At 41.5% G+C, this 15,441-nt stretch overlaps 2 protein-coding genes across 2 annotated transcripts in view; one reads left to right on the top strand and one right to left on the bottom strand.

Moving 5' to 3' along the window:
* LOC126563180 (selenoprotein F) overlaps positions 1 to 15,441 on the bottom strand; it is an 805,869-nt gene that overhangs the window by 116,885 nt on the left and 673,543 nt on the right. The gene's annotated exons all lie outside the window — the stretch shown is intronic.
* Positions 3,665 to 14,031, top strand: LOC126562444 (neuropeptides capa receptor-like). Its single transcript, XM_050218956.1, has 7 exons — positions 3,665 to 4,298; positions 12,401 to 12,543; positions 12,633 to 12,730; positions 12,858 to 12,976; positions 13,175 to 13,284; positions 13,364 to 13,463; positions 13,894 to 14,031. The coding sequence occupies exons 1-6, from the start codon at positions 3,708 to 3,710 to the stop codon at positions 13,455 to 13,457; spliced, it is 1,155 nt and encodes a 384-aa protein (XP_050074913.1). The 5' UTR covers positions 3,665 to 3,707; the 3' UTR covers positions 13,458 to 13,463; positions 13,894 to 14,031.

Raw genomic sequence — 15,441 nt, 5'->3', positions numbered from 1 at the left:
CACGGGAAATTTCAAACTGGTGGAATCGATGTGAAACTGACACAACATTTAAAATTACAATTTCAGCTTCTGTATGTGCAAGGTTCTTAAGGTTTCAAAAAAGAAAATTAAAAAAAATACTCACGAAAAGCTGGAATTTTCATTTTGAAACAAGCGCTAGTGTCGACGTACTACCGGACCGCTTCAAGACTGTTTTGGGAGAACCAAGCAACTTAAGAAGATTTGATTGATCCTGTCCGTCTCGAGATTCAATACTCGGTGTTGCGATTTGACAGACCAGCGCCGCTACGGTCTCGATATTCGGTTGAGGTACTTTAGTGTTTAATAATAAAAACAACATAAAACAAAACAAATGTTTTATCGATATTATATTTCTCTATAATATAAATCACACACGCATCAAAACAGGAGTTAATGTAAAATTCCTTTTTGAATATTAGTACGGGCGGCCCGTGACAGGGCGACAACGGGACCGGTCTTTAAACGGCAAGACTGCGGTTCAAATCTCATCCGAACCGTTCTCCCGTAGACTGACTATCCAATTACGTGGTATCGACAAGACTAGTAAGCCATTCGATGGTCAACGTGACCTGGTATTAAGAACATGGTTAATAATTGATCTTTGAATCTTCTTCTTCTTTGGCCTGCTCAAGATTGAGCCCGTCGTGTCGACATGGCCAGGTCTCCAATCAGTTTCCAGGAAACTTGGTCTTGGGGTGCAGTCCTCCATCCACGGCTGCATCCGATCTCCGACAGATTAGACTCCACTTGATCCAGCCAACGAGCTCGCTGTGCTCCTCTACTCCTCGTGCCGAACGGGTCGCTGACGAGCTCCTTCTTGGTGGGGCATGAGTCCGGCATCCTCATCACGTGCCCCAGCCAACGTATCCTTCCAGCTTTGACTACCGTCAGGATATCAGCACCGCCAAACAGCTCAGCTAGCTCGTGGTTCATTCTCCTTCCTTAACACCCGCCGTTCGAAAATGGCGAGTGCATTGGTGTCCTCCGTCTGCTTAGCCCAAGACTCGTACCCGTAGAGGACTACCGGAGTTGTTGGAGTCTTCCGGATCGCAGGAGTTTGTGGAGTCCGTAGCAGGCACGATTCCCCTAAACAATGCGCCTTCGGATTTTGCTGCTTACGTTGTTGTCCGAAGTTACGATCGTACCAAGGTAGCAGAACTCCTCTACCACCTCGAGATCGTCGCCGTCAACTGATACTCTGCTTCCGAGTCGGGCTCTATCACGGTCTGAGCCTCCGGCAAGCAGGTATTTTGTCTCCGTCGCATTGATGCTCAATCCAATTCTATTGGCCTCGCGTTTCAGTCGGTTGTACGCCTCGCATACCGCCACAGTTGTCCGTCCGATGATCTCGATGTCATCCGCGAAGCCAAGGAATTGGAAAGATCGGGTGAAAATCGTGCCCCGGATGTCGAAGCCCGCGCTTCGCATGACACCCTCCAGAGCGATGTTGAACAACAAACAGGAGAGTCCGTCTCCTTGCCTCAGACCCCGGTGAGATTCGAACGAACGATTGATCTTTGAATCAAATGTTACAATTATTTTGCAACATTTTGCAACAGGAATTTGATTTATTTTATGTTCTCAATCTTGTTGGCTGTTCCAAACCCTTCATTTTTTTATGAGACCTCTTTATGAATACAAAAGTGCAAAAACACTTTTTATGTAAGAATAATCCACAAGCTGTGTTAGAAAATATTGAGTAAAATCCGTTTGAATGTTTTGTATTATTTCATGGTTTATTATGCGTGGTCAACAATACTTCTTCTGCTGATTTCAATCTCAATCTTCTCCTTATTTTTTATGCCTCAAAAAGCTTCTCCATCGTTTTGGGCTGGTTTAGTGCTAGCTCGATAAGATTCCTTTCACTTCCAAGCCATATTCACATGGTAGACAGTAAGTCCATCTCCGAGTCTAGTCGTGATATTAATCCGAACCATGAAGATAAAGTCCACCTCGGTCCAGTCGTGATCCTAACCCAAACCCGTACAGGGAAAGATGATATGAAATAAAAGAATAATTCATTTATCACGTCATAAAAATATCGCCATGAAACTGTGCCGAGAAACGGGCCAACCGGTGCCTTCAGGTCGATGGTGGCGTGTAAAGCACTTCAAGTAAAACAGAAAGAAAAACACATAACTAATACAATTCACAAACATATTCTATACTATACTTCCAACCGCTAGCAGGGCTGGAACTAGCACCGGTCTGAGCAGCGAGGTAATCTAAACACACTTCAAACGAGCAGCATATCATGAGTACCTTGCCGGAAAATAACTAAAGCAAAGTGGCATCGAATTCGTTTTCGATGGGTATATGGGATGTCTGGAGGCAAAAATGTAATCGTATTGACGGTACGATGATGAAAATGCAGATGCGGAAAAAAATGAATTCCTATAAATACCTTTCGTACGATGTTCAGATCAGTTATAATGGGGAAATGTGTATGAAACAAAAATTCCACCAGTTACGCATTCTGCCTTCCTGCGGCTCAATTGTAATGAGATTGAGTTTGGTCAAAGGTTCTTTGGTACTTTGCAGCTAAATGGCGAAACGATTTTCATAACAGAAAACATTTGTTGGAGCGAAAATACTACTCGGGGAGGGGGAAGGGGGGGGGGGGGGGGCAAGTATTCGACGTTTAATTTGGGACGCATTCTGCTCACTCGTTCCACTGTTCATTTATCACAAATTCCATTCTTCGAACCGATTTCTGATCAAGGGAAGGATTTCAAGTGGAAACACCCGTTATTAGGACATCGTCGTTTTTTTTTTTGTTTATCCCTTCGAGCATGATTATAACGGAACGTTGCGGGAAGTGCGAAACAAAAACTGGAGTCTCAACATAAAAAGCAACATTCGCGAATGAGCTTCCTCTTTTTTTTTTTGGTACACATTAACACGTTCGGATATCTTCCCGGATATGCAATTTATTTGTATGAAACATAATGAAGCCGAAGTAATGTTGTCTGGAATAAGTCATATTTCCACAACTTTGAATCCACGACGATATTTTTGTTTGGTCACATCGTTCGTTAACCTAAGTGGAGCATTGTGAGGTACATCTTCCCGACAAGACGGTCAAACACAACTGTCTTAAGCATCGTAGAACTTAATCGAGGCTAGGCTCGGTTTCACCAAGAATGAATAAACCCATTCATGCTTAAGAACTCGGATATCCGCAACCGCGCAAGTACTGCGAATGAACTGGCAAGAAAAAATCGGATGGTAGGGATGAAGTCTAATTCTGCGCACTAACGCGTATCAGTCTCCCTTCCAATTTCACAAGTTCAGTGTGCGTGTTCATCGCGGTTTTCAACCGGATGACGAGCCGCCACCGAACGAGCGTGAATCTATTATCCATTTGGCACATTTCGATAGAATGGTGCGCTTCAGTTGCTGATAACCCGGGCTTGAATTTGGCAGCAAACACGCGGCTTCGAGTGGGCATGTGATCATGCCTACCGGTGTGAGGTAGAATAACAGCAAAACTGATCAACCACACTGTGCGATCGGTAGCGAGTGGTGACAGTAGTGTACAGCCGGCTGCTTCCGGAATGCTGGTGCTTCAAGTACTTCCGTGGACTGGCTGATCGCGTGTGTGTGTGTGTGTGTATGTGTGATTGTGGAGAAGTGAGATCAGTGAGTGACAATTGACGACTACGTCGGCAACAAGAGCGGGGGCCATGCTAAACGGAAGTACCGTGCAGCCCCCGATGGCGGATGCCCGCATGGCAATGGAGGCCGATGGGGCTGCCCTCAACCTCACCGAGACGGAGGTGGTGATGGAATTGATTGGAAATTTTCTCAACTTTTACTACATGCCGCTGCTGGTGGTGGTGGGCAGCATCGGAAACATTCTGTCGGTGCTGGTGTTCTTCAACACGAAGCTGAAGAAGCTGTCCTCGTCGTACTATCTGGCCGCGCTCGGCATCAGCGACACGTGCTATCTGGTCGGGTTGTTTGTCACCTGGCTGAGCTTCTTTCAGGTGCACATCTACACACGTGAGCCGTACTGCCAGCTGTTTACGTATACGAGTGGCGTTAGCAGCTTCCTGTCCGTCTGGTACGTGGTGGCCTTCACGTTCGAGCGTTTCATCGTCGTGCGATATCCGCTGAAGCGCCAGAGCTGGTGTACGGTGCGGCGGGCGAAAACTATCATCGCCTGTCTCACGATGGTCGGCAGTGTGCACAGCGTGCCGTACATCTTTTACGCCGGCACCCAGTACTCGGAGCGAAGCAATGTCACCATCTGCGATATGCGGAAGGAGTACACGGTACGTTAGATAGTAAACCCCCAAGGGCGAGATGACGAGAAAAAGTCACCAAATGAACCTTTTCTTTAATAACATTTCCATTCCATTCGGTTTCCCTTTCGGTACGATAAACGTTTCATCGGTTGGAAATTGTTAAATTTGCAACTTGAACGTTCGTTCGTTCGTAACAAATGGTGTACCAAGCGCACAGCCTCGTGTGAAAGAGAAGGAATAAACCAACTGTCCCAACCCCTCCCACACGCCAAAAAAGCCCCATCGTTTGTGGCACTACCCAAATGAACCGTACAGTATTAGAAGCTATTGAATAAACATTAATCTTTCTCTGCTCGAGGAAGCTTAGCGGCAGGAATTATACCACCCCGAAAGCGTTTAGAAATCTCCCTAAGTCCCCCTCTCCCCCCCCCCCCCCGCCCAGCTGCACACTTTTCCACCAAAAAAGACAGGCAAAAGACTCACCATTGTCAGTCACCGGATTAACAAGTGTGACCGGAAAGTGACAAGCGCCCCCACGACAGTGAAAATGGGAGCCTGCGGGCGATTGATTTCGATATCCATTTATCCGGTAGTCGGGTTAATACGGGGTGGTGGTAGATAAGCCTGGGGGATGCTGAATGCTTAATGCAATCTAGCCCAGGCGTAGGCCAGTCGGGTTGTTAACAGAATTAAATTACAATTAAAGTATGATCGGTCGATGGTACGGTCTTTCCACACAGATAAAGCGTACCGGAGTTTACCGCACTCGCTGTCCTGGCCATTAACCCGGCAGGATGTGTGGTCTGTTAATAGCTACCGATTGATATCCAGCATAGAATTGCCAGCAAGTGGCCCAGTGGTGTTTGGTGCTTGTGATGCCATACCGAATGAGTGTGTAGGTGCGTGTTGTCGGTGAAAACGATAAAAGCCTTTCAAATGAATCAATTTACGTTTTGTAAAATGGAACGCAACTTTGTAATAATTTCTTTAGAATTTAAATTTTAACTATGAGAACGTAATTTTTATGGAAATTTATACGCATAGAAGTCACGTCAATTGATGCTATTTTGGTTCAAATTTTAATAAACCCTTTCACCACTAACCCAGCGTTAGCAGTCAAAAAATCTTACCCTGGTGAACATTATTTGAAACAGCACATTTGCGGGAGGAAACCTTGTTTTTCTGTGCCACCAACAAACAAAAAATACACAAACAGACACACACAAACACACACTTTGGAAGCATATTAGATCATGTCGACTCTGGTCTGGCCGAATTCACACCGCTCGTTGCGATCTGTGAATGTGAAAAACAAACAGCAGCATCACTGCTTCCGACCGAACTTTCCGACCTTTCCGGCCCAACGCTCGGAAGCGGTATACAAGCAGCAAAATGGTTAAAATGAAACGAGTGGAAAAAAATACCGAGCTCTCTGCATTTACACGGCTTTTATACATGCGTTTGGACTTTTTAAGCTTCTTATTGTACCTTGTTGTACTGTAATAATACAATGTATATTACCTTTACACATTGAACATTGCTGATGATGTTATTTGTTTCAACAGAAGCCTCGAAAGTTGTTCAAACAATATGCAATATTACGGTTATTGTGTTCGTTTATTGATTGTGCAATAAATATATAAGGTTGCAAGATTATTGATGCTCGTCATGTGAACTAGCAGGAGATGGTTGGATGCAACAACAGAAGCATCGTTAACAAAAGTGATCAATTGAAAGGGCAAACAATAAAAGTTAATCAATTGAAAGTGCCCTATATGACGCCATTGGGATGTGATGCACTTTTGAAGCTTGTTTAATTTTCATGCTTACCATAAACCTACAAAAAAGCAGAATATTTTTCCGCTAGTGTTGAAGAACTAACCCGTCACACCAAGGATGATTCGTTGGATGAAGCGCTCTGTAACGAATTAATTTATAACGCTAGTGCTGTTACAAAAACGGCAACTTATATTTTAATGAATGCATCACAGAGCTGTCCGTTTTTATTCCTGTCTCGAGTTGGTCTGAATAGCACACAGATTTCAATCAGGTCATGTCGCACAGCAAAACAAAAAAAAAGAAAACAACAACCCCGAATGGACCATTTTACACGGACTGCATTGACATTTGAAAAGGATCTAACCCTACGCATGAAAGATGCCAAAATACCTTTCATTTTTTGGTTGGTTTTTATTTTTCAAAACCCCTTTTGACTCCGTGCGATGTACTGTCCCGTAAATGATGGATAAAGCTGCGATACGTAAAAAAAAGCGCGTGGAAAATTTAGCAGCAGCATAAAACGAGAACAAAAAAAAGCAAACTTTCATTTTCACTTCCCAACCTTTCGGGATGGATTTCTCTCGATTATTTAGCATCAAAAGGAAAACTGCGGCCGACGCATAAATTCGTACACGTGGAAATCCAAATACTCGATGACTCGCGATGGTAAAAACTCCGCTAGAAGACAAACATGATTTACAGTCAGGTCTTTTCTTATTACGCGTTGGAAAACTGATTATAATTGGATAATCTTTGGCGTGCAGAGCCGGTACCATGTGCCGGCACTTGAGCCGGAAGTAGCGCCGCTTCACCACGATGCGTAGGTACGAACGCATCGGCATCTGTCTTCGGCAGCGAAAAATCTAATCGAAATGGTGGTTTATCAGCGAACGGAAACCACTTAGAACTGGAAAGCGGATTTTCAGTTTGTTTGGTAGCGTGGCAACGTGAAACATCCCTCGAAAAAGTGAACAGGCCCAATTTGTGTGAAGTACAGGCTCTCAGCAGCAACGGTATGGAATTAGGGGGAGAAAAATACGATGAATTATGAACGGATCAATTATAGGGCCGACCAAAGGTCAATGTTTTTTTTCTGGTTTTTAAAATCATTTTTGACCGAACATTCCTTGTTAGTATAATGACTTTACATGCTTTTCTCCATACCGCACATGAATTTGTAAGAATTTATCATAAGGCACTTCTAATTCTATTTTCTCAAAAATGCTGGTGGGTCATGATCGTGTCTAATGATGAGGGTGAAAATTATAATGATAGGTACGATAATTCCCTTATGAATGTCACGAATCGTTTGGGGAACAATTTATTTGTGGATTTACGTAAGTACCACATAAAACTACTGCTCATCAAAAATGTAGAGAGGCGAATGTATTTAAAAAAAACTCAAAGTCTTTAAATAAGTGAAAAACAGAGATGGGTGTAACACTGGGTGGTCGCTAGGAGCCTCGTTGTCCATGAGTCCAAAGACTTTATCGCCTAGGAGAAATCGTTGTGCAAGTGAACGTTCAAGAGACGCTTCGTTCTCGATTTTTAACCTCATAGTGAAAGGGGCACTTATCTAAGAAAAGATTTCGTAGAAGAAGGAATTAAGTCATCCTAGCTTTTGCATTTCCGCTTCCCAAATGGGGCGGCCCGGTGGTATAGGTCTTGAAATAGCAGGACCGGGGTTCAAATCCCATCCGGACCGCCCCCCCGTAGTGCGGTCTGATTATCCAACTACGTGGTATCGGCGACTCTAGTAAACCATTTGATGGCCGGCGTGACATTAGAGGCCGTTAAGCCAAGAAGACGAAGAAGCTTCCGCTAAGATCCTGCGTAATACAAGAGGTCTTGTCCTCCAGTGGACCATGTCCACCAAGCGTCTTAGTCCTACAAGGATTACTATCTACCCAAAACCTTATCGCCGACGGGGCCTCGTGGTGTAATAGGTACCTTACTGTGCATGACTTCAAAATAAGTTCCAAAGGGAGTTGCCCAGAATCATTCCGGCCACACACAAGCCTTCTAAAATGAAGCTTCAAACAATGGTACATAATGTACATAAAATTAGAAGCAGATTTCATTAAGTTGTATATTGTAACGAATAATTTAAATATTGGGACGCTCTCAAGGGCTTGTGTGGGATTATACACACTCGGAAGATCGTAGATCGTAGATCGTATGTTATATGGACTATCCCTCTGAAGCTAGAAGTACCGATTTGGCAGTTTCATAAATAAATGTTGTATGTCTAGCAGACCATTATATGGCCAGCATGATGGCGGACAGTGGCAACATCATTCTGAAATGGCAAATTGCATTTCAAACACAACTATCTACAACACATGAATTTGACTTAAAATAAATGGTTTGACATCGTAGGGAAATTTCTTTGACACGCCTAACAAAAATAAAAGCTCGTAAATTAAACCTCATACACTGAGCTCCAAATAGATGACACAGGTATTCGAGGAAAGTAAATTGTCAAGCACATTTTCTAAACTCTAACCTCTAACTATAAATTTATGGGAAGATACCAAACCCAACCATCATCAACGAGTCCTATCCCGCCTTTCAATAGGAAATACATGCCTGACTCATTCCTACATCCTCAGCAAATCCAGTCGTCCACCCTCCATCCTCATCTACTGCCATGAATACACAACACATCGAGCCACCTGCCAACTAGACACCGATTACGCGACAATTCTATCACCCGACAAACTGCATCAGAACCGCCTTATTAGATTTTTACGCATCAGAAAATTATATAGAGAAATTTAAGCAACAGTTTTAACTAATAGATAAGCCACATCTGCAATAGTTTTGTATTAGCATAGACCTTTTTTGTACATAGAAGAGTGGCTAATGTAGTTGCAGAGTCTGAAAGCCTCTAAAAATAAACCGATTTGTTTTGATTTCAATATATTATAGAAGGAAAAGACTATTATCAAAAGCGGGAAAATAAAACCGCACGTCCAATAAACCAATTTTTTTTTAACTATACGGAGATTCAAATTAGTGAACACAAATATCTGAAAACCACATTCAAAGTTGCCTCATGGCACAGGACTTGTTTATTTTACAAACCTTGTAACATCACGTAACGGTTTTGAAACATATTTAACATAAAAGAAATCGTACTGGACAAAACAACAGCAATTCGAAAAATATCTTCGGAGGAGTTGATAGACATTTTATTTATTTCCCACAAACACAATGTAAGTTTATCAAACTATCAAGAGGACCTACAGTACTGGTCAAAATAAATCACATGCGCAAAGTAAAAAAGCTCTTTGAGGAGTATTTTTTTTATTTTTCAGATAAAAACAATAATTTATTGGGAAGAATTATTGTATTTTCATTAAAGTTTTAAGTATTGCAGAGAAAAATATTAAAAATAGCTTTATATGCATACAAGAAATTGTTATAGCCAACAGTTGGTTTTTAAGCATGGACAAAACAAATCATACGCTTACAAAAACATTTTTTCTTGTCGTCATCATTAACTAACGTTCTGGCAGCACTGTAAAACTAGCAGCCCTGTGATTTTTTTGACAGTTCTTTTACTGAAAAGCTAGTGGATCAAAATATTCCGTGATGTGAAAAGTGTAAAATGTCAGGAAAACAAATTTCGCTCGATGTGAGAAATCTGGTTATAAGCGATCGCAACAAAGGATTTGCTTTCCGAAACATTGCTGAAAAGTATTCGATTTCTATTGGAGCTGTGCTTCATATCTGGAAAACAAACTCGAAACCTTTGGAATTGTGCGCAACTTATCTGGACAAGAACGTCATCGCGTAACGACCCGTCGTGATGATGCGAGAATAATTCGGATGGCGAAGCAAAACCCTAAGTTGTCTTCCAGGGAAATTAAGGAAACAATGAATCTGGATGTCGATCGTCGTACTATACGCCGGCGCCTCAACGAGAGTGGTTTGAAAAGTTGTTTGGCATCGAAGCGCCCTTTCATAAGCGTGCAAAACAAACGGAAGAGATGGGAATTGGCCAAACAGTGCGCCGGGATGTCCATAGGCTTTTGGAAAAGCGTTTTGTGGAGCGGAGAAAGCAAGTATGTGCTGTTTGGACAAAACTTAATGAACTATACATTCAGAAGACGGTAAAGCATGGAGGGGGGAACATTATGGTTTGGGGATCGTTTGCGTGGTCTGGAGTCGGAAGTTTAGTGAATATCAAGGGGATTTTGACCGCATATGTATATATTAACTTGTTGAATGAAAACTGACCTAGAAACAAATTACATTTTTCAACAAGACAACGACCCCAAACATACGTCCAAAAAAACAACTGCGTTCTTCAAATCTAACCGAATTAAGGTGCTCGAAAGGTCACCCCAATCTCCCGACTTGAATCCGATAGAGAATTTGTGGTGTTATTTGGACGATAAAGTTGGACAAAACATCGATCTCCAACCAAGACGACTATTTTGATGTTTTGAAAACAGCGTGGGAGAAAATTGATCCAGAATATCTACGGACTCTCTTTGAAAGTATGCCTTGTCGATTGGAAGCGGTGCTGAAGCCAAAGGGTGATCATACCAAAGATTAAGGGTTCAAAAATAAAAGGAGATATTTGATATAAGCATAACTTGTGAGTAAGGAATCTGGTGTATGATTTATTTTGTCCATGCTGATCCGCATCCTTTCCTGAAAGATAGCATATATTTAGAAAGTCATGCGTAATTCTAATAACTTCACTTCTACAACATTATTGCCTGATAATAGGGCAACAAATTTCCTAAAAATAGCATTGTTGTAACTATTACATTGAAGAAAATATTGAGAATAGTTAAAGCGTATAAATTATTTTGTCCAGTACTGTACGTACAGCCATTTAATTATAATTTGTTTGTAAACCTATTATAATTTAATTATAATAGGTTTAAATTGTTTTTTTTTCATAGTGTTTCCGAACGGCAAAAAAGCACTTGGTACTACAGAAAATATGTGACAAATACTCCAAAGCATATAGCACACTTTCACGTTTATTATCAAAAATCTGCACGATAAGAGTTAAATATAGTGCAAGTAATACTCGATCGACAACAGCAGCTGAGAGGAGCTATTGCTTGTCAGGTTCGTTAAAAATAAACTATGATGCTGTAAAATGAAAGCTTAAATAAAAAAATGTACAATTAAACGTTCCTGATTGGCCAATTGGACAGCGAATTACCGATAAACGAATATGTTCCTGTGGGCTGGTGAATAAGTATTTAGTATCGGAGATAAAATTCGAAAAACCGGTTCAACTGAGCGATGTCGACCGCATCTTGAAGTATCAAAATAAAACATTATCCAATCATCATTCAATGGCACTGCACTTAATTTCCATTTCTGCACATGAAGATCGAAGTGCTTCCATGGTGTGGAGTTATTTTTCTGGCCTTGGAATTAATCTCGTACACCTTATAAAAGGTAAAATAAATCAATTCGTGTACAATACTATCCTTCAAAGTGCAATGCTTTCACTCGGCGCACGGCACATACTGTTAAAATAGACCTTTCAAAACGAAGTTGAACCTGAACAAGCCCCTAAAATGTAACCCTTCACTGTAGTGGAATAACTAGCTCCACCCTTTTGAATACATGTGTTATCATTTGAATGAGAGCGTGTAAGAGCAATGTTTGAAATTGTCAGACGAGCAACATAAAAGAGTCAAAGAAACATGGTTTTCAACTTAACAAGTGGCATTATTTATAAATTAATGGAATGTAAACCAATGCAAGGACTTCATCTAAAAAAATAGTTACGCAAGCAAATACCAAGTTGAAAGATGCTTCTATAAAAGCTCCTACAAGCTAGAAAGCTTGTGTTGTTCAAAGGCGAAATGGAGTTATATTTTCTGTAATCAGTTAGCAGAGAGATGTTTCAGCAATTCTTAGACTGTTGTTAAATAACGTATCTTTATCTTCAATTGCTCAATATTGTGTCAATATTCTCAGAATATTTCAATACGCTATCTACACCAACGTTGTACCATCGTAGTGAAGTGGATAAATCACCAGATACCGATCCATAGCTGTACAAGGATTTGTAATTATGAAGAATTATTTAATTCAGTATTATTGGTGTGCATGAAAAGTGTGCAAGGAAGCCAACATTGCACAGTTTCAAACAAAATACTATAATTAATTTAGATTTTGCTATGTAAAGCCTTACAACAGACTATATCATGCCTGGAATTGATTAACGTGATGTAAAATCTCATTACACGTGCTACTGACAGTTCTTCCCATAGAACTCGCGGACTTTCACATTTGAAAAGCACTTCGCTTGCATCGTTCACACGTAATAAGCTTACTATTTTACCATTTTGCTTCCCCGTTCACAGTCTCAAATGGAAATTTTCAACTACATCGATACAGTGATAGTGTTTGTCGTGCCGTTCACCATAATCGTCGTCCTTAACTCCGTCACCAGCTTTACCGTGTGGCGTTTCGCCGGATTGCGCCGTAACATGACCCTGCCCAAAAGGTAACGCAGTCGCGCTCCAACGCGTTATGGATTTTGTGTTGGGGTTTGCAAATAAATTTCAACATTTCATTTGTTTGCCGTGCACACAGAAAACCATCGAATTTAGAAATCCGACGGCAGCTAAGCTTCCAATACTTTTCCACCCACCCGAACGGACGGAATGGCATCCTGAGGCGTACTAGCATGAGTATGGGGAATGTGTAATGCCCGGGCCCGGGCTCACTTTTGCATAGCCACACGATTCATTAACATACTCTGTTTGTTCCTTTGCGGTGCGGCGGTGGTGACTGGCGACATCGGTGACCGGCCCACAGGAGAAAACCGGATGCTACACTCCCAGATGAAGGTCACCAAAATGCTGCTCATCGTGTCCTCGGTATTTGTGTGTCTCAATCTACCGAGCTACGTCATGCGCGTCCGGGCATTTGTCGAGGTGAGTGGGTTGATAGATGGGAAAAATATAATAAGCCGTTTTTCAAGAAAATCCCCGTGTCCCCGAAGATCCTTTATGGGAAGGAGAGCAAGAGAGAGCAGAAAAAAATGCCCACTCATACGTGCCGCCGCCGGTGACAGTTATTAATTGTGAAAAATCTCATCCACCATGGTATCTTGTTTTTCTCCCTTCTTGCAGACGGGCCATTCGTATCTTACCGTGCTGGTGCAGTACTATTGCTACTTATTTTTCATCACCAACTTCGGAATCAACTTTATACTGTACTGTATCAGTGGGCAAAACTTTAGGTATGCGACGATGTGCTCCGATGCTTTGGCTTAGGATGTGTTACATTTTTTCGCTTGTACAAAAACCCCTTCTCCACAGGAAGGCTGTGATAGAAATGTTCCGCAGACATCGAAAGAGTCGAGTAAACCAGGAACCGATCAGTGGTTGCGGTACTCAATCAGGTATTATGTAGCAAAGGGTACGCATTTTCATTCGCTGTTGCCTGTGTAGTTGTTTGCTGTCGTGTGACGTATGACTTGATTTGAGTGCATTGCAACACCCAACGGTAGCGAGAAGCACTACAAGGACATGGTAATGCAGTAAAAATATGAGCTTCACACAGGGAAAAAGGCTGCGATTTCAATAGCGCTTACACAGCGGTTAAATTCTTCGTAATTTAGCATCTGCATTGCTAGTGGCAGGAGTGTCGGTTATTTCAATTCACTTGTTACGTAATAACACCTTACAATCAACATCGATAGTATGAATTGTTGCTACATTTGTCGCTAACAAACGTGTTGACCGCAATAAGTAATTGGTGTCTTAGCAAAAAGCTGTTACATAAGAAGCTTATGAGCTTACATTTTTGTGTGAGGCTGATGAAAAATTAATTATCAATATGATTACAGAACTTTTGCGAGCATATGGAAATCTTGCCCTGAGGCGTACCAGCACGCCGATGCTATCCACCACAACTACCACCACAACGAATCGCACCGCCGAAACAATGCTGTGGAAGGACTACGCGGATCCACCGATCATGAACCTTCCCTGATGCTGTGAAACCACTACTGACTAACGGCGTTCATCGTAGGCTAAAGGGACTTGAATGATTGACCGACTGTCGAATGAAAATGGGTTTCCTACAGAAGATTACATTTGTACAATTTAAAGTGAGCAGTATTTTTTAAGAAGATAGCAACGTTTGATAAAATGAAACTGTGCAACTGAAGTATATTTCCTGTAATGATACTGTGGCCTGCATGTATGAAAGTGCCGGAATCTATGCGTATGCGTGAACGAGATGAGCACATTAAGTGTTCCCGTGTGGCTCATGTTTGGTCCATCCCTGATGATAGGAAATGTGTTACAATGTAACGACATGCATACTTAACGTTGCTTTATGTGTGAACATGATATAGAATGGAATAAAAAAAAAAGAAGAATGTATACAGTACAATTTTTGGTATCCTTTAGATGCGTAATGCTTACAAGATCCCTGGATAAATACAAATTCTTCACTGCTTCACCAACGGGAGATTGGTATGAACGATTCGGCACCGCTAGAGCAAAAGTGTATCGCTTTTTACATCTCACCGTAAATGGTAAAGGTATTAGCGAATTATCTTGACGACACACTCAAGGGCATACACGCAACCTTCCCAGCAGGGGATGAGCCCAATTCTTGGAATTGAATCGTGCTTCCAGATTTGCTTTTAAGATCGTCTGGAAATGGTTTTGTTCTCATGACAATAAATGTTTTACTTGCTACTTGCTGTTTGAGGTGTGTGTGTGAACTCAGTATCGTCGACTTAGCATTGGATAATGGGACAAAAGAGGGAGAGAGAGATGTATTACAAAATGGTGAGTATAATTATAAGGATAAATCGTACAATATTTGGATAGCAGGAACCGAGCCATGGATGGTGGATGTGGTGTGTTTGTTTTCTAAACTTGTTCCAATTTATTGGTATATGTAACGCTGGGTTTTTCTTTTACAGAAGTAAAACAAAAGATCTGAAAACTTTGGAATGAATAAATACAGAAATGAATTCGGTTAAGGACCCATGAGTGCCATTATTCGCAATTCTTTAGTTATATTTAGTTATTTATTCTTACTATAAATTTCTTGATCACTTTCAGGCAAAATCCGCTAAATGTAATCCGCTCCGATTGTTTCTCATTGGACTTGTTATATTGCTCTAGTTTAATTTACTACAGGTATATTGTTCTTTAGAAGCAGAATGCCCCGCTGTAGATTTTCCACCCCCACTCTTCCTCTAAATTGAATGACACAACCCACTACACGAAAAAAGGCGACGAAACGAAGGTATATTGATTACCTAAATTGACGACATCATGTCTTGTTAAGGTTTGAAAATAGCTTGACATGTCGATAATGCCTCCATTAGCAACAAGATTAGCCTCGGGGGGAAGTTAATGTGTACCTTAGTTTC

This window comes from Anopheles maculipalpis, chromosome 3RL, assembly GCF_943734695.1.
Source record: "Anopheles maculipalpis chromosome 3RL, idAnoMacuDA_375_x, whole genome shotgun sequence".
NCBI classification, from domain to species: Eukaryota; Metazoa; Arthropoda; class Insecta; order Diptera; family Culicidae; genus Anopheles; species Anopheles maculipalpis.
The sequence above is the reverse complement of the archived record's forward strand: the minus strand, read 5'-3'. Positions and strand labels throughout refer to the sequence as shown.

Excerpts from the sequence above, each read along its gene's own strand:
- LOC126562444 (XM_050218956.1), top strand. The coding sequence starts at position 3,708 with ATGCTAAACGGAAGTACCGTGCAGCCCCCGATGGCGGATGCCCGCATG. Across the intron at positions 12,731-12,857 it reads CCTGAGGCGTACTAGCATGA|GAGAAAACCGGATGCTACAC; the intron begins GTATGGGGAATG and ends ACCGGCCCACAG. Across the intron at positions 12,977-13,174 it reads GCGTCCGGGCATTTGTCGAG|ACGGGCCATTCGTATCTTAC; the intron begins GTGAGTGGGTTG and ends CCCTTCTTGCAG.